The 24,348-nt window shown below is 47.0% G+C and overlaps 1 protein-coding gene across 1 annotated transcript; it reads right to left on the bottom strand.

Annotated features, from left to right (window-relative positions):
- Positions 1-776: 776 nt before the first annotated feature.
- On the bottom strand, positions 777-23,884 carry LOC132588893 (cathepsin S-like). Its single transcript, XM_060261357.1, has 7 exons — positions 23,742-23,884; positions 21,364-21,486; positions 17,971-18,123; positions 17,664-17,888; positions 10,811-10,976; positions 6,807-6,909; positions 777-1,521 (listed from the first exon to the last, which is right to left on the bottom strand). The coding sequence occupies exons 1-7, from the start codon at positions 23,868-23,870 to the stop codon at positions 1,422-1,424; spliced, it is 999 nt and encodes a 332-aa protein (XP_060117340.1). The 5' UTR covers positions 23,871-23,884; the 3' UTR covers positions 777-1,421.
- Positions 23,885-24,348: the final 464 nt, after the last annotated feature.

Genomic DNA, 24,348 nt, shown 5'->3' with positions numbered 1-24,348 from the left:
AAGGACAGCTCTGCAAGAGCTATGGCTCACCCAAGGCCATTGCAGCAGCTGCAAGCAGAGGAGTAGGAAATCAAACCCAGTTCTCCCGGATAAGAGTCCATGCACTTAACCACTACACCAAACTGACAGAGCATCACTGCCCCAAAATAATAGTGTTCCATCTATACCTTGTGGCTCATAGCCACTGATGGACCTCCACTCCATATGTTTACCCAGCCCCCTCTTGAAGTTGTCTACGCTTGTGACTGCCAACACTTCCTGTGGCAGTGAAGATGGTGAGGGGTCTGGAGACCAAGTCCTATGAGGAAAGGTTGAAGGAGCTGGGGATGTCTAGCCTGGAGAGGAGGCGGCTGAGAGGTGATAGGATCACCATCTTCAAGTACTTGAAGGGCTGTCATCTAGAGGATGGTGTGGAATTGTTTTCTGTGGCCCCAGATGGTAGGACCAGAACCAGTGGGTTGGCATTAAATCAAAAGATTTTCTGGCTCAGCATTAGGAAGAACTTCCTGACTGTTGGAGCAGTTCCTCAGTGGAACAGGCTTCCTCCTCGGGAGGTGGTGGGTTCTCCTTCCTTGGAGGTTTTTAAACAGAGGCTAGATGGCCATCTGACAGCAATGAGGATCCTGTGAATTTAGGGGGAGGTGTTTGTGAGTTTTCAGCTTTGCGCAGGGTGTTAGACTAGATGACTCTGGAGGTCCCTTCCAACTTTATGATTCTATGAAGCCCCAATACTCCATCTCCCTGTGCCCTCCCAAAAGAAAGAAAAAATCTGTTAAAACTGTTAATAAGTAATTTATTGAACAATTATAAAATTCAGAAAACAAGGGAAAATCTGAAGTCTCTCAGGTGAGTGATAGTAAAATGTCATGATTCTCTGGGGGCACGCTTACAGAATCAAAGGCGGTTGAAAAACTCTGGATTAAAGGAAGGGAAAAGAAGACAAACCGCATAAATTTAAAAAAAAAATCCTTCCACATCTGGCACTACATGAAAAATCTTTAAAATCCAAAATTACTACTTCTGTCCCTTTGGAATTTTGCCAGATAGCAGAACATACATGGTTGAGTGTGTGGAACCATTTGATGGTTCCCTAAACGGGGAAAAGTGTTTCTTCCACTGAACACAGCTTTTAATATGAAACCCTTTGAGGTGGAAGCAGTGATAATACTTAGCAATTACAGAAAACTACTCTCATTCAAAGCGGGACTAAGACGTTATTAGCTGATCCGGCCTCACAACACCCCCGGGACGCCTAGCAGATACTGAGCTAAACCAAGACAAACCATTATTTGGGTTGCTGGTCTCAGATCTACCAGGTGGAGCTGACAGGGCAGATCTTGCCCTGAAGACCAATCCTTCAGGCTTCACTTTTTTGTGTGTGGGGGGGGAGGGGGAACCAACTGCAGAGATGGCATGCCTCTCTAAACAACTGGGTAGCAGCCGTACGAGGCAATGCCACACCGATTCCCGTGGTTCCGTGCAATCCGGATATATCCTTGATCGCCGAAATGTACTCCCCAGCTGTTGGAATAAAATAAAGATTGTGATGTCAGGAGAAGTGTTAATATTCATATCCAATATCAGCAAAGAATTCTTTCTTCTGGTGCCTCTAAATGTTCACTAAACACTATTTCACCCACATAGCAAATACAAAAGAAGAAGAAGAAGAAGAAGAAGAAGAAGAAGGACCATGATAATGATGAAAAAACCCAGCAGAAACTAATTTGCATATTAAGCCATACCCCCGGACATCACCATTGTTTCACACAGAGCTTTTTTGTAGAAATGCCTAGAGTGGCCAGCACGCGATGTCGCCTGGCGTGGCGACATCACTCGCGGGTGACGTCATTGCACCGCCCATGCTTTGCACGCGCGAAAACAGTCCCCCGCTGTAGGCCGCATGGGACTTGGTCAACCCTATGTGCAAGAAACATCGAAATAATCAGAATATCGATGTGCATCTTGGACTTAATGACTGAAAAATGTTTGGAAATGATTTTATTGTATACTCTGTTTTAATATTTTATGTGTTAACTGTTTTAGCCACCCTGCATCCATTAGCGGAGGGCAGGATATAAATTTGAAGAAAGAAAAGGAAGGAAGGAAGGAAGGAAGGAAGGAAGGAAGGAAGGAAGGAAGGAAGGAAGGAAGGAAGGAAGGAAGGAAGGAAGGAAGGAAGGAAGGAAGGAAGCCAAAGATGCTTGCAGGATGAAGCTCCAGAACTTCAAGATTTTAACCCAATGGTACTTAAGCCCCAAAAGACTGGCTTCAATTTCCTCATTGTATTCCATTATAGTGAGAGAAATTGAAGGTAAGATGTTTTTAGATTCAGTATGTTCCAGAAACGGAAGGCTGCAGGAATGTCGGTACATTTGCACATTGCTGGTGGCAATGCCGATGAATAGAAGCTTTCTGGAAGCAGATTCTTGAACACATTAAGCACATTACTGGTTACAGCATCCCACCCTCTCCTGAAATCTTTTTTTTTTTTTGCAATCCTGGCAAACTCTGAAGATTACAAAGTTTTTTTGCGAATTGATTGAAAGTCTCCTTAGAGCTGCTAAAACGGCTATAGCATCTCTGTGGAAAGCCAACATCTTACCCCCACTTGAACTCTGGTTTGCAAAAATCTGGGACATTTTAATAACGGAGAAAATCATGGCACAGCTTTCCTTGTCCGACATTTACCCCAAGGTCACATCTTTTGAAGAAAAATGGCTTCCGTTTCTGGTTCTAAAAACATCTTACCTATTAACTTACCTTCAGTTTCTCTCACTATAATTCTTTATAACTTACGCTATCCCCTTTTTCTCTTTTTCTTTAAATATTCCCTTTTGCTTGACTTGGGATGGAGCAAGGCATTATTCTTAGCTTAAGAGTCAAAAATTCTAGCCCAATTACCAGTTAATTTATCCTTAATAAGTTATTTATTTATTTGTTTATTTATTTATTGATCTGTTGATTGATTGGTGAACTGGACGTTATATTAAATGCTAAATAAGATGGCCCACAATGTTATATATACCATAGTACTTTATGTATAGTAGAATTTTATTATATATGAAATTAATCTACTTGATGCTACTTCATCCAACAAAGTTCTGTATAACTTGGAATTTTTAACTTATCATATCATAGAATCATAAAAACTTATCATATCATAGAATCATAAAAATCATAGAATCATAGAGTTGGAAGGGACCTCCAGAGTCATCTAGTCCAACCCCCTGCACAATGCAGGAAACTCACAAACACCTCCCCCTAAATTCACAGGATCTTCATTGCGGGGTGACATGAGAGAGGTTGACAAGATTATGCATGGGATGGAGAAAGTAGAGAAATAAGTCCTTTTCTCCCTTTCTCACAATACAAGAACTCGTGGGCATTCAATGAAATTGCTGAGCAGTCAGGTTAAAACAGATAAAAGGAAGTCCTTCTTCACCCAAAGGGTGATTAACATGTGGAATTCACTGCCACAAGAGGTGGTGGCAGCTACAAGCATAGCCAGCTTCAAGAGGCGATTGGATAAAAATATGCAGCAGAGGTCCATCAGTGGCTATTAGTATGTATATATGTGTGTGTGTGTGTGTGTGTGTGTATATACACATATATATATTGGCCACTGTGTGACACAAAGTGTTGGACTGGATGGGCCATTGGCCTGATCCAACATGGCTTCTCTTATGTTCTTAGCCTGGAGAGGAGGCAGCTGAGAGGTGATATGATCACCATCTTCAAGTACTTGAAGGGCTGTCCTAGAGAGGATGGTGTGGAATTGTTTTCTGTTGCCCCAGAAGGTAGGACCAGAACCAATGGGTTGAAATTAAATCAAAAGTTTCCGGCTCAACATTAGGAAGAGCTTCCTGACGGTTAGAGCGATTTCTCATTGGAACAGGCTTCCTCCTCGGGAGGTGGTGGGCTCTCCTTCCTTGGAGGTTTTCAACAGAGGCTAGATGGCCCTCTGACAGCAATGAAGATCCTGTGAATTTAGGGGGAGGGATTTGTGAGTTTCCTGCATTGCACAGGGGGTTGGACTAGATGACCCTGGAGGTCCCTTCCAACTCTAGGATTCTATGAACTTCTTGATTGTTAGAGCGGTTCCTCAGTGGAACAGGCTTCCTCCTTGGGAGGTGGTGGGCTCTCCTTCCTTGGAGGTTTTTCAACAGAGGCTAGATGGCCATCTGACAGCAATGAAGATCCTGTGAATTTAGGGGGAGGTGTTTGGTGTAGTGGTGAAGTGTGTGGACTCTTATCTGGGAGAACCGGGTTTGATTCCCCACTCCTCCACTTGCTGGAATGGCCTTGGGTTAGCCATAGCTCTGGCAGAGGTTGTCCTTGAAAGGGCAGCTGCTGTGAGAGCCCTCTCAGCCCCACCCACCTCACAGGATGTCTGTTGTGGGGAAGGAAGGGAAAGGAGATTATGAGCTGCTCTGAGACTCTTCGGAGTGGAGGGTGGGATATAAATCCAATATCTTCATCTACCTCACAGGGTGTCTGTTGTGGGGAAGGAAGGGAAAGGAGATTGTGAGCCGCTCTGAGACTCTTCTGAGTGGAGGGCGGGATATAAATTTTATTTATTTATCCAATAGCTTCATCTACCAATATCTTCATCTAAATTTTATTTATTTATCCAATATCTTCATCTACCTCACAGGGTGTCTGTTGTGGGGAAGGAAGGGAAAGGAGATTGAGAGTCGCTCTGAGACTCTTCGGAATGGAGGGCGGGATATAAATCCAGTATCTTCATCTACCTCACAGGGTGTCTGTTGTGGGGGAGGAAGGGAAAGGAGATTGAGAGTCGCTCTGAGACTCTTCGGAATGGAGGGCGGGATATAAATCCAATATCTTCATCTACCTCACAGGGTGTCTGTTGTGGGGGAGGAAGGGAAAGGAGATTGAGAGTCGCTCTGAGACTCTTCGGAATGGAGGGCGGGATATAAATCCAATATCTTCATCTACCTCACAGGATGTCTGTTGTGGGGAAGGAAGGGAAAGGAGATTATGAGCTGCTCTGAGACTCTTCGGAGTGGAGGGTGGGATATAAATCCAATATCTTCATCTACCTCACAGGGTGTCTGTTGTGGGGAAGGAAGGGAAAGGAGATTGTGAGCCGCTCTGAGACTCTTCTGAGTGGAGGGCGGGATATAAATTTTATTTATTTATCCAATAGCTTCATCTACCAATATCTTCATCTAAATTTTATTTATTTATCCAATATCTTCATCTACCTCACAGGGTGTCTGTTGTGGGGAAGGAAGGGAAAGGAGATTGTGAGCTGCTCTGAGACTCTTCGGAGTGGAGGGCGGGATATAAATCCAATATCTTCATCTACCTCACAGGGTGTCTGTTGTGGGGAAGGAAGGGAAAGGAGATTGTGAGCCGCTCTGAGACTCTTCTGAGTGGAGGGCGGGATATAAATTTTATTTATTTATCCAATAGCTTCATCTACCAATATCTTCATCTAAATTTTATTTATTTATCCAATATCTTCATCTACCTCACAGGGTGTCTGTTGTGGGGAAGGAAGGGAAAGGAGATTGTGAGCTGCTCTGAGACTCTTCGGAGTGGAGGGCGGGATATAAAGCCAATATCTTCATCTACCTCACAGGGTGTCTGTTGTGGGGAAGGAAGGGAAAGGAGATTGTGAGCCGCTCTGAGACTCTTCTGAGTGGAGGGCGGGATATAAATTTTATTTATTTATCCAATAGCTTCATCTACCAATATCTTCATCTAAATTTTATTTATTTATCCAATATCTTCATCTACCTCACAGGGTGTCTGTTGTGGGGAAGGAAGGGAAAGGAGATTGTGAGCCGCTCTGAGACTCTTCTGAGTGGAGGGCGGGATATAAATTTTATTTATTTATCCAATAGCTTCATCTACCAATATCTTCATCTAAATTTTATTTATTTATCCAATATCTTCATCTACCTCACAGGGTGTCTGTTGTGGGGAAGGAAGGGAAAGGAGATTGTGAGCTGCTCTGAGACTCTTCGGAGTGGAGGGCGGGATATAAATCCAATATCTTCATCTACCTCACAGGGTGTCTGTTGTGGGGAAGGAAGGGAAAGGAGATTGTGAGCCGCTCTGAGACTCTTCGGAGTGGAGGGCGGGATATAAATCCAATATCATCTTTGTGAGTTTCCTGCATTGCACAGGGGGTTGGACTAGATGACCCTAGAGGTCCCTTCCAACTCTATGATTCTAGGATTCTACCCAGGCTCCATCCCCAATTTGGAGTTGGCAACCTTAGCAGACGGCAACAGCTTCTTACAATTTATTTATTTATTTAGTAGGGTTATATTCCGCCTTTTCCTGTAAACGGGCTCAAGGCAGATCGCAACATATTATAATAACAATTTTTAAAAAACCCTACGTATCAAAGTTAAAAACACCATATTAAAATTAACAGTAAAAACAATGAATAAAACGCACCACCGGTGGACAGGGCGCAGCGTATCAATAGCCAGCTGGAAGCCCACCTTAAACGATGGTAATGACAATAAGATAACACTGTAATAAAGCGCGATGTCGCCACAAGGGAGGCCAAATGATGGAATGATAGGACGCCCGCTGCCTCAACCACAGGCGCAGCGTAACAGCTCTGTGTTGCAGGCCCTACAAAATGGCAGTAGCTTAGGTAGGGCCCGGATCTCCACAGGGACTCCCTGACCGATGTCCTCTGAATGATTTCTCATTCTAGAGTATAATAACCTGCGTTTGCTCTGAGTTTCTCAGACCGGATGGGCACTGATATATCTGTTGACTGGAGAGCGAAGGATTTCCTGGCAGGACGTTTTTCTTACCTGTTCTTCACAAGCCAGTAGTCCTTGCCGTCCAGCGTCCCATATCCCACCACGAGAACACCATGATTCACGTCCTGGGAGCAGCTTGGATCATCATATACTCCTACATTTTAAAACAGAGCGTCGTGTTAATCTGCTTCTACGGAATGGCTGGCTTTAAAACCTTCAAGTGAGTAGCCATGTCAGTCTGAAACGAGAGAATAGGGGTGGCCAGACCTTTGACTCGGGAGTTACATGTGGCTCTTTCACACATATTGTGTAGCTCTAAGTCCCCACTGCCTCATCGGCTGGTTTGGAGAAGGCATTTCTCTCTTTAAATCACTTCAAATCACTTTAAATCACTTAAATCTCTTTAAATCTTTAAATCACTGAACCAGTTTGGTGTAATGATGAAGTGCATGGACTCTTATCTGGGAGAACCGGGTTTGATTCTCCACTCCTCCACCTGCAGCTGCTGGAATGGCCTCGGCTCAGCTGTAGCTCTCACAGAGGTTGTCCTTGAAAGGGCAGCTGCTGGGAGAGCCCTCTCAGCCCCACCCACCTCACAGGGGGTCTGTTGTGGGAGAGGAAGAGAGCCAGTTTGGTGTAGTGGTTAAGTGTGCGGACTCTTATCCGGGAGAACCGGGTTTGATTCCCCACTCCTCCACTTGCACCTGCTGGAATGGCCTTGGGTCAGCCATAGCTCTGGCAGAGGTTGTCCTTGAAAGGGCAGCTGCTGGGAGAGCCGTCTCAGCACCACCCACCTCACAGGGGGTCTGTTGTGGGAGAGGAAGAGAGCCAGTTTGGTGTAGTGGTTAAGTGTGCGGACTCTTATCTGGGAGAACCGGGTTTGATTCCCCACTCCTCCACTTGCACCTGCTGGAATGGCCTTGGGTCAGAGCTCTGGCAGAGGTTGTCCTTGAAAGGGCAGCTGCTGGGAGAGCCCTCTCAGCCCCACCCACCTCACAGGGTGTCTGTTGTGGGGGGAGAGAGGATATGGGCGATTGTGAGCCGCTCTGAGTCTTCGATTCAGAGAGAAGGGCAGGGTATAAATCTGCAATTCTTATTCTTATTCTCCAAGACAAGCCAGTCAGTGACTTGGAGAATGCATTTAAAGTTAACGTTGCTTTCTTTCTACTTCTCCCTCTTATACCCAGAATGAAACTTTGTTGGTCATAATAATAATAATAATAATACTCTTTAGTTTGTATCCCGCCCTCCCCGCCGGAGAAGGCTCAGGGCGTCTCACATGGCATAACATAGTATGCTACATTTCAACAGCTAAAACAAGGTGTATATAAAACATATTACAACTCATATAAACATATTATTATCCTACATTAAAACCATCTAATTAAAACCATCCAATTAGTTTGGTGCTAAGATCTCGGCGGCGTCCATCGTACCGTTGTTCCGTGGCGACGGTATTTCTTCTACAATACATTCCAATAAACTTTGGAACTTTCTACAATAAATTCCAATAAACTTTGTCCTATTACTTTAAAAGCTGTTAGCGGTATAAAATATATCCTTTTTAAAAATTTCATATGCTGGCAGCCAGATATATTGCAGGGGCATAACGAAACCTGTATCGTGATCTTTACCTCACTTCTACGATTTTCCGGAAAGTGAAAAACAGAAATGTTAAAACGTACAAAGAGACCACTACTACAGTAAATTGAATCAGCCCAGAGGTTGCTTCTCTAAGGAACAGTTTTACAGCAGGTTGCAAAGGTTATTGTATGTATGTGTAAGGACTGCCAGTCCCCAGTTGGGGACAGGGGATCCCATAGTTTGGAGGGGCCCTCCCCTCTTCAGGCTTATCAGAAAGCAGGGGGGGTGAATATCTGCTGGGCACTCCATTATACCCTACAGAGACTGGTCTCCATAGGGTATATTGGAGAGTTGATTCGTGGGTATCACGGTTTGGAAAGACTGTTTTTTGAATTCCCTATGCAAGCTGTTTCCGACTCTGGGGTGACGTTGCTCTCACAACGTTTTCACAGCACACTTTTTATAGGGTGGTTTGCCTTTACCTTCCCCAGTCATCTACACTTCCCCCACCCCCAGCAAGCTGAGGACTCCTTCGACCGACCTCGAAAGGATGGAAGGCTGAGTCAACCTTGAGCCGGCTACCTGAAAACCCAGCTTCTGCCGGGGATCGAACTCAGGTCGTGAGCAGAGCTTAGGACTGCAGCGTTACCACTCTGTGCCACGGGGCTCTTCTTTTTGAAGTAGAGGCAACAAATTTTCAGCATAGCTTCTGGACCCCCAAGTTTCAAAAAGATTGGATCGGGGGCTCCCGAAGCTTGGGCGCCCCAAGTTTCAAAAAGATTGTATCGGAGGCTCTTTGAGCCCCAAAAGATGGTGCCCCTATCCTTCATTATTTCCAATGCAGGGAAGGCATTTAAAAGGAAATCAGTCCCTTTCGATGTGATGGCCAGAACTCCCTTCGGGGTTCAGTCTTGCTATTCCTAAAGAGGCAAGACATTCTTCCCTCCAGGTTGCTGCAACACTGCGGAAACCATGCAGTGATTAAGAGTGTGAGAGCCAGCGGGGTGGAGCGGTCAAGGGTGTCGGACTAGGATCCGGGAGACCCAGGTTCAAATCCTTCCCTCTGCCATGGGTGACCTGGGGCTAGTCTATGTTCTCAGCCTCACCTACCTCACAGGGTTGTTGTGTGGATGAAATGCAAGAGAGGGGAATCATGTAAGCCGCTTTGGGTGCCCAAAGGCGGCGTATCATTGAAGCAAATAAATACATCTTAAAGAACATAAGAGAAGCCATGTTGGAGCAGGCCAATGGCCCATCCAGTCCAACACTCTGCGTCACACAGTGGCCAAAAAACCCAGGCGCCATCAGGAGGTCCATCAGGACACTAGAAGCTCTCCCATTATGCCCCCCCACAAAGCACCAATAATACAGAGCATCACTGCCCCAGACATAAGAACATAAGAGAAGCCATGTTGTATCAGGCCAGTGGCCCATCCAGTCCAACACTTTGTGTCACACAGTGGCCAAAAAACCCCAGGTGCCGTCAGAAGGTCCATCAATGGACCAGGACACTAGAAGTCCCCCCCACTGTGCCCCCCCCAAGCACCAAGAATACAGAGCATCCTTGCCCCAGACATAAGAGCATAAGAGAAGCCCTGTTGGATCAGGCCAGTGGCCCATCCAGTCCAACACTCTGTGTCACACAGTGGCCAAAAAAGCCAGGTGCCATCAGGAGACCCATCAGTGGGACCAGGCCACTAGAAGCCCCCCCACTGTGCCCCCCCCAAGCACCAAGAATACAGAACATCACTTGTCCCAGACTCTGCTCACGACCTGAGTTCGATCTCAGCGGAAGCTGGGTTCAGGTAGCCGGCTCAAGGTTGACTCCTTCCGAGGTCGGTCAAATGAGTACCCTGCTTGCTGAGGGTAAAGTGTGGGTGACTGGGGAAGGCAAGGGCAAACCACCTTGTAAAAAGCTTGCCGTGAAAATAAGAACATAAGAACATAAGAGAAGCCATGCTGGATCAGGCAAATGGCCCATGCAGTCCAAGACTCTTTGTCAAATAAGAACATAAGAGAAGCCATGTTGGATCAGGCCAATGGCCCATACAGTCCAACACTCTGTGTCACACAGTGGCGAAATATATATATATACACACACACTGTGGGTAATAGCCACTGATGGACCTCTGCTCCAGATGTTTATCCAATCCCCTCTTGAAGCTGGCTATGCTTGTAGCCACCACCACTTCTTGTGGCAGTGAATTCCACATGTTAATCACCTTTTGGGTGAAGAAATACTTCCTTTTATTCGTTCTAGTCCTTCCTTTTCTCCATTTTAGTCCGACTGCTCAGCAATTTCGTCGAATGCCCTCGAGTTCTCGTATTGTGAGAAAGGGAGAAAAGTACTTCTTTCTCTGCCTTCTCCATCCCGTGCATAATCTTGTAAACCTCTATCATGTCACCCCGCAGTCGACGTTTCTCCAAGCTAAAGAGCCTCAAGCGTTTTTGTTGAGCACGTTAAGACTCACCTGATTTATACAGAAAGAATGTTTCTTTAGTTGCATCGACAGCGACGGACACGGGGCCCGCAGTACCGACGGCCACCTTCAAGGCGGCTTCATTAGAAGACGGCAGCTCAACGTATTTAGAGCAAGTGGCCGCTCGCGCGCTCAGGTTATAACGACACGGTCCCGCCTGGAAAAACAGAGATCAGACAAAACAAGGGACATCTCAGTGGCTTCGAGAATGTCAGACCTTTTGGTCACAGAACCACATATCCATCTTCTTCCCACTTAATTTTTTTAGTTACTTTTCAAAATTGTTTTTGAGGCTGTGGCTTGAGAGAAGGAGGGACGGTGGCTCAGTGGTAGAGCATCTGCTTGGGAAGCAGAAGGTCCCAGGTTCAATCCCCGGCATCTCCAAAAAAGGGTCCACGCAAATAGGTGTGAAAAACCTCAGCTTGAGACCCTGGAGAGCCGCTGCCAGTCTGTGTAGACAAGACTGACTTTGATGGACCAAGTGTCTGATTCAGTATAAGGCAGCTTCATATGTTCATATATGTTCAAAGAGAAGGAAGAGATTGGATTTATCCCTCACCCTTCCCTCGGAGTCTTAGAGTGCATTACAATCTCCTTTCCCTTCCCCTCCCCACAACAGACACCCTGTGAGGTAGATGGGGCTGAGAGAGCTCTGACAGAAACTGCTCTTAAGCAGAACACCTCTGAGAGAGTTGTGACTGATCCAAGGTCACACCAGCAGGTGCAGGTGGAGTTGAAAAAAACCCTAGAAACACTTTCTTGTGCTCTGCCAAAGGCCTGAGTTTTGTCCCTGTCATTTTACTGGCAAAGTAACGCCATACTATTTTAACAAAGTCTGGCACCTTTAAGACCAACAAAGTTTAATTCTGGGTATGAGCTTTCATGTGCAGAAAAAAAATTGTTATTGCTAATTGTTGGAAAAAAATCAAATGTGCCTAATTTAAACTCTTGGTTTAACAAAATCTGGGATATATTAATTCAAGACAAGCTGACTACTAATATTTTGCTGCAAGATAATGATAGAGCTGGAGATTGGTTCATTGAAAAATGGACCCTTTTCCTTGAATATATAAATAACAATGAGACGATTATTGGGAAAATTCCCTCCAAATACCTAAGCATTATGATTTACTAACTCTGCAATGGAATACCATATAACAATTAGGCAATGAGCTAAGAAAGAGGTAACTCTTCGCTTTCTAAAGTTTTATTAGATATGTGTTATGGGTTAACAGGTTAACAGTGACATATATTTTATAGGTCACTGGTTTTTGTTAAGTTAGAGGTTTATATAGTGTGGTTTTTGTTTTTTGTTTTGTTTTGTTTATGTAAAGAGAAAAAGGCTATATATATTCATTTATTTTTATTTATTTATGATTTAGATCCCGCCCTTCCCATGAATATATATACATATTGTAAAAGTACTTGTTTGTATATTGTTTAAATATAAAAATACTCAATAAAATTTTTAAATTGTAAAAAAAAAAAAATTCAGAACAATGTTTGAATTCTGTGGCACCTTTAAGACCAACAAAGTTTCATTCTGAGTATAAGCTTTCATGTGCCAACAAAGTTTTATTCTAGTTATCGGCTTTCAAGTATATACACACTTACCGAGCCAGTTTGGTGTAGTAGATAAGTGCGTGGACTCTTATCTGGGAGAACCGGGTTTGATTCCCCACTCCTCCGCTTGCACCTGCTGAGATGGCCTTGGGTCAGCCATAGCTCTCTTATCTGGGAGAACCGGGTTTGATTCCTCACTCCTCCGCTTGCACCTGCTGGAATGGCCTTGGGTCAGCCAGAGCTCTCTTATCTGGGAGAACCGGGTTTGATTCCCCACTCCTCCACTTGCACCTGCTGGAATGGCCTTCGGTCAGCCAGAGCTCTCTTATCTGGGAGAACCGGGTTTGATTCCCCACTCCTCCACTTGCAGCTGCTGGAATGGACTTGGGTCAGCCAGGGCTCTCTTATCTGGGAGAACCGGGTTGATTCCCCACTCCTCCATTTGCAGCTGCTGGAATGGCCTTGGGTCAGCCATAGCTCTCTTATCTGGGAGAACCGGGTAGATTCCCCACTCCTCCACTTGCAGCTGCTGGAATGGACTTGGGTCAGCCAGGGCTCTCTTATCTGGGAGAACCGAGCTTGATTCCCCACTCCTCCACTTGCAGCTGCTGGAATGGCCTTGGGTCAGCCAGAGCTCTCTTATCTGGGAGAACCGGGTAGATTCCCCACTCCTCCACTTTCAGCTGTTGGAATGGCCTTGGGTCAGCCAGAGCTCTCTTATCTGGGAGAACCGGGTTTGATTCCCCACTCTTCCACTTGCAGCTGCTGGAATGGACTTGGGTCAGCCAGGGCTCTCTTATCTGGGAGAACCGAGCTTGATTCCCCACTCCTCCACTTGCAGCTGCTGGAATGGCCTTGGGTCAGCCAGAGCTCTCTTATCTGGGAGAACCGGGTTGATTCCCCACTCCTCCACTTTCAGCTGTTGGAATGGCCTTGGGTCAGCCAGAGCTCTCTTATCTGGGAGAACCGGGTTGATTCCCCACTCCTCCATTTGCAGCTGCTGGAATGGCCTTGGGTCAGCCATAGCTCTCTTATCTGGGAGAACCGGGTTGATTCCCCACTCCTCCACTTGCAGTTGCTGGAATGGCCTTGGGTCAGCCATAGCTCTCTTATCTGGGAGAACCGGGTTGATTCCCCACTCCTCCACTTGCACCTGCTGGAATGGCCTTGGGTCAGCCATAGCTCTCTTATCTGGGAGAACCGGGTTGATTCCCCACTCCTCCACTTGCAGTTGCTGGAATGGCCTTGGGTCAGCCAGAGCTCTCTTATCTGGGAGAACTGGGTTTGATTCCCCTCTCCTCCCCTTGCAGCTGCTGGAATGGTCTTGGGTCAGCCAGAGCTCTCTTATCTGGGAGAACCGGGTTGATTCCCCACTCCTCCACTTGCAGTTGCTGGAATGGCCTTGGGTCAGCCATAGCTCTCTAATCTGGGAGAACCGGGTTGATTCCCCACTCCTCCACTTGCACCTGCTGGAATGGCCTTGGGTCAGCCATAGCTCTCTTATCTGGGAGAACCGGGTTGATTCCCCACTCCTCCACTTGCACCTGCTGGAATGGCCTTGGGTCAGCCATAGCTCTCTTATCTGGGAGAACCGGGTTGATTCCCCACTCCTCCACTTGCACCTGCTGGAATGGCCTTGGGTCAGCCAGAGCTCTCTTATCTGGGAGAACCGGGTTGATTCCCCACTCCTCCACTTGCAGCTGCTGGAATGGCCTTGGGTCAGCCATAGCTCTCTTATCTGGGAGAACCGGGTTGATTCCCCACTCCTCCACTTGCAGTTGCTGGAATGGCCTTGGGTCAGCCATAGCTCTCTTATCTGGGAGAACCGGGTTGATTCCCCACTCCTCCACTTGCACCTGCTGGAATGGCCTTGGGTCAGCCATAGCTCTCTTATCTGGGAGAACCGGGTTGATTCCCCACTCCTCCACTTGCACCTGCTGGAATGGCCTTGGGTCAGCCATAGCTCTCTTATCTGGGAGAACCGGGTTGATTCCCCACTCCTCCACTTGCACCTGCTGGAATGGCCTTGGGTCAGCCAGAGCTCTCTTATCTGGGAGAACCGGGTTGATTCCCCACTCCTCCACTTGCAGCTGCTGGAATGGCCTTGGGTCAGCCAGAGCTCTCTTATCTGGGAGAACCGGGTTTGATTCCCCACTCCTCCACTTGCACCTGCTGAGATGGCCTTGGGTCAGCCATAGGTTTCGTAGAGGCTGTCCTTGAAAGGGCAGCTGCTGTAAAAGCACTCTCAGCCCCACCCACCTCACAGGGTGTTTGTTGTGGGGTAGGGGGAAGGTAGAGGAGATTGTGACCGCTCTGAGATTCAGAGTATAGGCTGGGATATAAATCCAAAATCTTCTTCTTCTTCTTCTTACGCATGCACAAAAGCTTCTACCCAGAATAAAACTTTGTTGGTCTTAAAGGTGCCACTGGACTCAAAGGGCGTTTTCGCCCTGACCTTTTACTGGCGCGACCACCCTCCTCACGCCGGCGGATCTGCAGGGATTTCGCACCAGAAGCACCGGCGCAGCCAAAAGAGCCGGCAACTTCCGTCGCGAAGCCAGCTCAAACGTTTTCCTGCTTCTTGGCGGTTTCCGTTTGAGCTGGCTTCGGGACGGAAGTTGCCGGCTCTTTTGGCTGTGCCGGCGCTTCTGGTGCGAAATCCCTGCAGATCCGCCGGCGTGAGGAGGGTGGTCGCGCCAGTAAAAGGTCAGGGCGAAATCAGCCATTGTTTATTCTGCTGCTTCGGACCAATGCAGCAACCCACTTCATACTATTTCAAGTTCCTATCTTATTTTACATTTTAAATATTTATAAACATGTAGCATTTCATGGTTATCCTGTTTTTGCAGTGGCAAACGCAAGTCTCTTTTCCTTATTCACCTTCTAGCAATAACTCTTACTTCACCCGCTTTTTCCTGATTCAGTTCAGGCGCTCTTCAATTGTCATTGAAATCTTGCCTCAGGTAACTTTAATCTTTGAGAGTTAGTTGAGCAGGTTATAGAAAAGTTAAACTGCTTTTTAATAGCGGTCAAGAGTTGCGATTGGCTTTATCTTGCTAGGTCAGATTTAACTCATGTGCGCTGGTTGGTTGGCTTATTTGCACTCGTGAAGATTCTCTCACATTTAGTTAAGAACCAATCACTTATCTAGATATTCATCAGATGATTACGACAGAGCAGATTTAGAAAAAGAGTGATATTTTACTAGAAATCATCTACTACCGTAATAGGCAAATCAGATTTCTGTGGGCGGAAGTCTCAGAAGAAGATTAGATGAGATTGTGTGTGTGATTTGATTTTTGTTTTATAATCCTTAAAAGCAGTGAGACAAAAACATGAAACCCGTTTTGCTTTTTAAACTATTACTCCCTATACCAGGGTGTCAAACATGTGGCCCGGGGGCCGAGTCAGGCTCCTATCAGGCCCCCACGCAACTGGCTGTCATCTGCTTCCTTCTCCCTCTCTCTTGCTTCCTTCTGCATCACAGCTTGCTTTGCAAGGCTTGCTCAATCACACAGGAGCTAAAGAGCAAAGCTTCTATTTTCTCAATTGGCTGAGGCTCCTTCCTTGGGGAGAGGGAAAAGTTGCTTTGCCAGGCTCTCTCAATCACACAGCAGAGCTATTGAGCCAAGCCTCTCTTCCTTCTATTGGCTGAAGCTCCTCCCCTCCTGGTCCCCTGGGGAAGGCAGGAAAGAGTCAGAGCTTCCTTTGCCCAGTTCCCTGGGTCCTATGGGAGAGATACAAAGAAAGTACCTTTAAGATCAACAAGTGCTAATGTTTTAAGCATGTTTTAAGGGTTTTTTTTTTAAAAAAAAAACACTTGTTTGTCTATGTCCTTTATAAAGTTTCTATCTCTACTGCCTAGTCATAAATAGGTACACACATGGCCCAGCCCAATCCAACATGGCTCAGCCTAGCAAGGCCTAATTTATGTCAGATTTGGCCTTCATAACGAATGAGTTCAACACCACTGCCCTGTTCTATAGAGCCTCATTTTGAATACTGTGTACAGTTCTGGTCACAGTTTCTGCAAGAGGGCATTGCAGAGCTCAAAAAAGTGCAGAGGAGGGAGACTAGGAAAGGGGCTGGAGCACCTTCCCTGCGAGGAAAGGATGTAGCCTGGATATTCGCAGTTTAGAAAAGAGACAACTAAGGAGGGTTGGGGGGGACCATAGTGCCATAGAGTTTCCCTCCCAAATGGCTAGAGCATCTGGGAAAACCAGAGAATTTTCCCAGAAGCTCCTAGAGCGGCCAGCATACGACGTCACTTGCGAGGGGATCTCCCCGCCTGCCCACTACGGGCCAGCAGGTTCGGGACCTCTAGGGCGGGAGAAGCCCTGCCCCACCCGGGAGCCTAACAACCCTACTGCTGGTGGATGGGTTTTGGCCACTGTGTGACACAGAGTGCTGGGCTGATCCAACATGGCTTCTCTGATGTTCTTCTGCTCTGTATTCTTGGTGCTTGGGAGGGGCAACAATGTGAGGATTTCTAGTGTCCCGGCCCCACTGATGGACCTCATGATGGCACGTGGGTTTTTTTGGCCACTGTGTGACACAGAGTGTTGGACTGGGTGGGCCATTGGCCTGATCCAACATGGCTTCTCTTATGTTCTTATGTGACACAGAAAGTTGGACTGGAGGGGCCATTGGCCTGATCCAACATGGCTTCTCTTATGTTCTTCTGCTCTGTATTCTTGGTGCTTGGGAGGGGCAACAATGTAAGGACTTCTAGTGTCCTGGCCTCACTGATGGACCTCCTGACGGCACTTGGTGGTGGTGTTGTTTTTTGGCCACTGTGTGACACAGAGTGTTGGACTGGATGGGCCACTGGCCTGATCCAACATGGCTTCTCTTATGTTCTTATGCTTTGTATTCTTGATGCTTGGGAGGGGCAACAATGTGAGGACTTCTAGTGTCCTGGCCCCACTGATGAACCTCCTGATGACACCTGGGATTTGGCTCCTGTGTGACACAGAGTGTTGGGCTGGATGGGCCCTTGGCCTGATCCAATATGGCTTCTCTTATGTTCTCAGGAGCAGAGGTCCATGAGTGGCTATTAGCCACAAGATATAGATGGAACAGTCTGCCTGAAGCACTGATGCTCTATCTTTTTGGTGCTGGGGGGGGCACAGTGGGAGGGCTTCTGGGATTCTGGCCTTGCTTGTGGACCTCCTGAGGGCACCTGGGTTTTAGCCATTTTGGGACACAGAGTGTTGGACTGGATGGGCCATTGGCCTGATCTGACATGGTTTTTCTGATGTTCTTATCGAATGATACCAACCTGGGCTGTGTACGGGTAGGATGCTTCTGAGTCGATACCTTTGTTATCGATGATATATTGGAAAGCGGAGGTCATGAAGCCTCCATTGCAGCCGTGGTTCCCATACATACTGGAGCAGTCCACGAGGTTCTGTGGACTCAGAGAGATCAATTGTCCGGTTCTGAGTTTCCACTGGCATTCCAGAGCCCCGACGGCACTGAAGGCCCAGCAGGAACCGCAGCCCCCCTGGAAGAGAGAGGCTTTCAGATACAGTGAAGCCAGAAAGGATGTCTCTGCGGAAAAGCATAAACCAAGAAGACTTTCTTACCTGGAACTTCACCTCCGTGACGCATCCTTTCTCCCTCCAATCTATGGAATCAGGGATTCCTACCCCTGGATTTGACTTGAAATAGGTAGAATTCTGTTTCCACGAGTCAGGAATTCTCAGTCCAGTGAGCTGAGTAGTTACTTCCTCGCTGGTCTACGTAAAAGAGCATAGATTTTTTTAAAAATGACTTTAAAAAAAATTATTCTAGTTTTCATTATAAGAACATAAAAGAAGCCCTGTTGGATCAGGCCAATGGTCCATCCAGTCCAACACTCTGGGTCACATAAGAACATAAGAGAAGCCATGTTGGATCAGGCCAGTGGCCCCTCCAGTCCAGCACTCTGTATCACATAAGAACATAAAAGAAGCCATGTTGGATCAGGCCAATGGCCCATCCAGTCCAACATTCTGTGTCTCATAAGAACATAAAAGAAGCCATGTTGGATCAGGCCAATGGCCCATCCAGTCCAACACTCTGTGTCACATAAGAACATAAGAGAAGCCATGTTGGATCAGGCCAATGGCCCCTCCAGTCCAACACTCTGTGTCTCATAAGAACATAAGAGAAGCCATGTTGGATCAGGCCAATGGCCCATCCAGTCCAACACTCTGTGTCACATAAGAACATAAGAGAAGCCATGTTGGATCAGGCCAATGGCCCATCCAGTCCAACACTCTGTGTCTCATAAGAACATAAGAGAAGCCATGTTGGATCAGGCCAATGGCCCATCCAGTCCAACATTCTGTGTCACACAGGAGCCAAATCCCAGGTGCCATCAGGAGGTCCATCAGTGGGGCCAGGACACTAGAAGTCCTCACATTGTTGCCCCTCCCAAGCACCAAGAATACAGAGCATAAGAACAGAAGAGAAGCCATGTTGGATCAGGCCAGTAGCCCATCCAGCCCAACACTTTGTGTCACACAGTGGCCAAAACTCATCCACCAGAGTAGGGTTGTTAGGCTCCCGGGTGGGGCAGGGCTTCTCCCGCCCTAGAGGTCCCGAACCTGCTGGCCTGTAGTGGGCAGGTGGGGGGATCCCCTCGCAAGTGACGTCATGCGCTGGCTGCTCTAGGAGCTTCTGGGAAAATTCTCTGGTTTTCCCAGATGCTCCAGCCATTTGGGAGGGAATCTCTATGGTACTATGGTCCCCCCAACCCTCCTTAGTTGTCTCTTTTCTAAACTGCGAATATCCAGGCTACATCCTTTCCTCGCAGGGAAGGTGCTCCAGCCCCTTTCTTAGTTTCCCTCCTCTGCACTTTTTTGAGCTCTGCAATGCCCTCTTGCAGAAACTGTGACCAGAACTGTACACAGTATTCAAAATGAGGCTATATAGAACAGGGCAAGGGTGGAACATGGACTCCATAACATCATACTCAAGTGAAGTCCTACTTTTCCTCAGGCTCCACCCCTCAAAATCTGGAGCTGGTAACCCTACATGGAAGGGTACTTTGGGGGCCTAACAGGGGCGGCCAACGGTAGCTCTCCAGATGTTTTTTGCCTACACACGTACATTGGCCGCTGTGTGACACAGATGCCCCTGTATAAATCGATGGTGCCATCCCATTTGGAGTACTGTGTGCAATTCTGGTCACCGCACCTCAAAAAGGATATTATAGCATTGGAGAAAGTCCAGAGAAGGGCAACTAGAATGATTAAAGGGCTGGAGCACTTTCCCTATGAAGAAAGGTTGAAACGCTTGGGACTCTTTAGCTTGGAGAAACGTCGACTGCGGGGTGACATGATAGAGGTTGACAAGATAATGCATTTAATGGAGAAAATAGAGAAAGAAGGACTTTTCTCCCTTTCTCACAATACAAGAACTCGTGGGCATTCGATGAAATTGCTGAGCAGTCGGGTTAGAACGGATAAAAGGAAGTCCTTCTTCACCCAAAGTAGGATAGCCAATCCCCAGGTGGGAAAAAAACAACAAAGGTACATAACCCACCATGAAAAGCAGCTTCTATTATCAAATTATACAAGGTCAACAAACTTAAACACACTCATCCATGTGTTCCTTCAAACATGCTGGCTGTTTGGCCTAACACTTAAGAGAAATTGCTAAGAGGATTTTTGCAGCTTGAAAAGGCTTACTGCAGCTTGAAGAAGCTCACACGAAACAAGGGTTCAGTACGACCTTGTCCTTGGAAACTTGGATTATTGGCTGCATCTGTGGACAAACATTAAACATCTGGAGTACTACACCAGCATTGCATGGAATGAGATGGGAAGTTTTACCACAGGATGAAAAGGAGGACTCTTGGTGCTAATGCTTCCTTTTCTATTAAGGACTAAAAGTTATGGTTGTTTTGTAATTTATGATGGTGGAATTTGTGTATGAGCATGTTTAAGTTTGTTGACCTTGTATAATTTGATAATAGAAGCTGTTTTTCACAGTGGGTTATGATTTTTTTTTGTCCTTTTGCCGTGTTACTCTCTGTGTGTTGTATAATCCCCAGGTGGGGGCATGGGGATCCCCCGGTTTGGAGGCCCCCCCTCCCCGCTTCAGGGTCGTCAGAAAGCAGGGGGAGGGAAGGGGAATGTCTGCTGGGAACTCTGTTATTCCCTATGGAGATTTATTCCCATAGAAAATCATGGAGAATTGATCCGCGGGTATCTGGGGCTCTGGGGGGGGGAGCTATTTTTTGTGGTAGAGGCACCAAATTTTCAGTATAGTATCTAGTCCCTCTCCCCAAAATACCCACAAAGTTTCAAAAGGATTGGACCAGGGGATCCAATTCTATGAGCCCCAAAAGAAGGTGCCCCTATCCTTCATTATTTCCTATGGAAGGAAGGAATTGAAAAGGTGTGCCGTCCCTTTAAATGTGATGGCCAGAACTCCCTTTGGAGTTCAATTATGCTTGTCACAGCCTTGATTTTGGCTCCACCACTAATGTCTCCTGGCTCCACCCCCAAAGTCTCCTGGCTCTACCCCCAAAGTCCCCAGATATTTCTTGAATTGGACTTGGCAACCCTAACCCAAAGGGTGATTAACATGTGGAATTCACTGCCACAGGAGGTGGCGACTACAAGCATAGGCAGCTTTAAGAGGGGACTGGATAAAAATATGGAGCAGAGGTCCATCAGTGGCTATTAGCCACAGTGTGTATAAATATATATGTGTGTTTGTGTGTGTGTGCGTGCATGTATGTATGTATATGTTTTTGTGTGTGTGTGTGTATACACACACACACACACATATATTGGCCACTGTGTGACACAGAGTGTTGGACTGGAGGGGCCATTGGCCTGATCCAACATGGCTTCTCTTATGTTCTTAACTCCCATCAGCCCCAGCCATTGGCCATGCTGGCTGGGGCTGATGGGAGTTGCAGGCAAAAAACATCTGGAGAGCTACCATTGACCACCCCTGCTATATAACACAGGTTTACTAACCATATCGCCAAGATGATTCATGCCAAGCTCGAAGGAATGCAGTCCCAGAGAGCGTTCAAGATTATGCAAAGTGATCAATTTCAAGTTCTTTTCCCAAGTAATACGGCGATTCTCTTCCTCTTTCTAGAAATCAAAGCAGAAGCCCCTGGTTAGCATACAAAACGGAAGAAAATGTTAAGAAAACCATTTGTGTTTAAGTCTTAATCCTCCAGAAACCCTGAAGATATATTTTTGGTCATAAGAATACAAGAGAAGTCATGTTGGATCAGACCAATGCCCCATCCAGTCCTACACATTGTGTCACACAGCAGCCAAAACCCAGGAGCCATCAAGAGGTCCACCAGCAGTGTCAGGACTTCAGAAGCCCTCCCACTCTTGCCCCCCCGCCCCAAGCACCAAGAAGACACAGCATCACTGCCCCAGACATAACTAAGAACATAAGAGAAGCCATGTTGGATCAGGCCAATGGCACATCCAGTCCAACACTCTGAGTCACATAAGAACATAACAGAAGCCATGTTGGATCAGGCCAGTGGCCCATCCAGTCCAACACTCTGAGTCACATAAGAACATAAGAGAAGCCATGTTGGATCAGGCCAGTGGCCCATCCATTCCAACACTCTGTGTCACATAAGAACATAAGAGAAGCCATGTTGAATCAGGCCAGTGGCCCCTCCAGTCCAACACTCTGTGTCACACATAAGAACAGAAGAGAAGCCATGTTGGATCAGGCCAATGGCCCATCCAGTCCAACACTCTGTGACACACATAAGAACAGAAGAGAAGCCATGTTGGATCAGGCCAATGGCCCATCCATTCCAACACTCTGTGTCTCATAAGAACATAAGAGAAGCTATGTTGGATCAGGCCAATGGCCCCTCCAGTCCAACACTCTGTGGCACACAGTGGCCAAACCCTGCCCCCCCCCCCGCCAAGTGCCATCAGAAGGTTCACAAGTGGGTCAAGAAGCCCTTCCACTTTGCACCCCCCCCCCAAGCACCAAGAATACAGAGCATCACTGTCCCAGACAGTTCCAATAATATGCTGTGACTAATAGCCACTGATGGACCTCTGCTCCATATTTTTATCCAATCCCCTCTTGAAGCTGGCTGTGCTTGTAGCCGCCGCCACCTTCTGTGGCAGTGAATTCCACATGTTAATCACCCTTTGGGTGAAGAAGGACTTCCTTTTATCTGTTCTAAGGAGCCCCAAGCGTTTTAACCTTTCTTTATAGGGAAAGGGTTCCAAACCTAAACATATAAACATAAAAACACAAGAGAAGTCATGTTGGATCAAGCCAATGGCTCATACAGTCCAACACTGTGTCACAGAGCGGCCCAAAACCAGGCCACCAGGAGGTCCACCAACAGGGCCAGGGCTCTAGAAGGACTCCCACAGTTGCTCTCCCCCCCCAAAGCACCAAGAAGCCAGAGCATCACTGCCCCAGACAGAGTGTTCCCATGATCCCTTGTGGCTGATAACCACAGATGGATCTCTGCTCCATATGTTCATCCAGTCCCCTCTTGAAGCAGATGTTCACCTGCATGGTGTGCAAACTTTTTTGAGCTCTGATTGTCCCTAAGACCAGTTTTTCAGTGAGACAATTACAACTCTGTACCAATTCCTGTCTCTATTCTCTTGCCTCTTCTTACGCAGCCAGCTGCTAGCTGCTGAGAGCTGTCTGACCTGGTTAAAAAGCTTCACCTGGTACTCCTAAAATTGATTGTGGCTCCCCAGGTGTTCTTTTTTCCTCATATTGCCCGGCGGTCTCTATAGACCTGTCTTGGTTTTACTCTCACTAACTCAGCCCTACAAAGTCTAATTTGAAATGGTTCAAGCATCTTTCCCAGTCATAGTCCTGGAGACAACAATACTTCTAAATTGACCTTTGATACCCCAAATACCTCCTGACTTAACTACAGCGAGTGTCTACAACATGGACACCTTCTTTGGGGGCTCATAGAATTGGACCCCCTGGTCCAATCTTTTTGAAACTTGGGGGGGTATTTTGAGGAGAGGCACTACATGCTATACTAAAAATCTGGTGCCTCTACCTCAAAAAACAGCCCCCCCCCCAGAGCCCCAGATACCCACAGATCAATTCTCCATGATTTTCTATGGGAATAAATCCCCATAGGGAATAATAGAGTTCCCAGCAGACATTTCCCTCCCCTCCCCCCGCTTTCTGACGACCCTGAAGCAGGGGGAGGGCCTCCAAACCGGGGGATCCCCTGCCCCCACCTGGGGATTGGAAACCCTATAGGTAGTACTTCCTTTCCTTCCTTCCAGAACCTGCTGCCCGTCAGCTTCTTTGAATGCCCTCCAGTTCTAGTCTTTTGGGAGAGGGAGAAAGCGAGGACTACAGCCTGTGCCCTTACCTCATTTCGGTATTCCTTGCTGTATTTTTTCTTCCAAAGTTCCCAGTGGCTGTCCAGCATGGGATCCTTCTGCCAGCTTGCAGATGCCAACACGGCATATGCCAGGACAACCCACGGCCACAATTCCATCTTGTGGAGTCACACTTCCTGTAGAGGAGAGGGAGAGAGAGCATGGGGTACAGGGAGTTTAGGGCATTAGAAGAAGATGATGATGATGATGAAGAAGAAGATATTGGATTTATATCCCACCCTCCACTCTGAATCTCAGAGCGGCTCATAAGAACATAAGAGAAGCCATGTTGGATCAGGCCAGTGGCCCGTCCAGTCCAATACTCTGTGTCTCATAAGAACATAAGAGAAGCCATGTTGGATCAGGCCAATGGCCCCTCCAGTCCAACACTCTGTGTCTCATAAGAACATAAGAGAAGCCATGTTGGATCAGGCCAGTGGCCCCTCCAGTCCATCACTCTGTGTCTCATAAGAACATAAGAGAAGCCATGTTGGATCAGGCCAGTGGCCCATCCAGCCCAACATTCTGTGTCTCATAAGAACATAAGAGAAGCCATGTTGGATCAGGCCAGTGGCCCCTCCAGTCCATCACTCTGTG

This window comes from Heteronotia binoei, chromosome 1 (assembly GCF_032191835.1).
Source record: "Heteronotia binoei isolate CCM8104 ecotype False Entrance Well chromosome 1, APGP_CSIRO_Hbin_v1, whole genome shotgun sequence".
NCBI lineage: Eukaryota > Metazoa > Chordata > Lepidosauria > Squamata > Gekkonidae > Heteronotia > Heteronotia binoei.
This window is presented reverse-complemented; position numbering and strand designations above follow the sequence as displayed.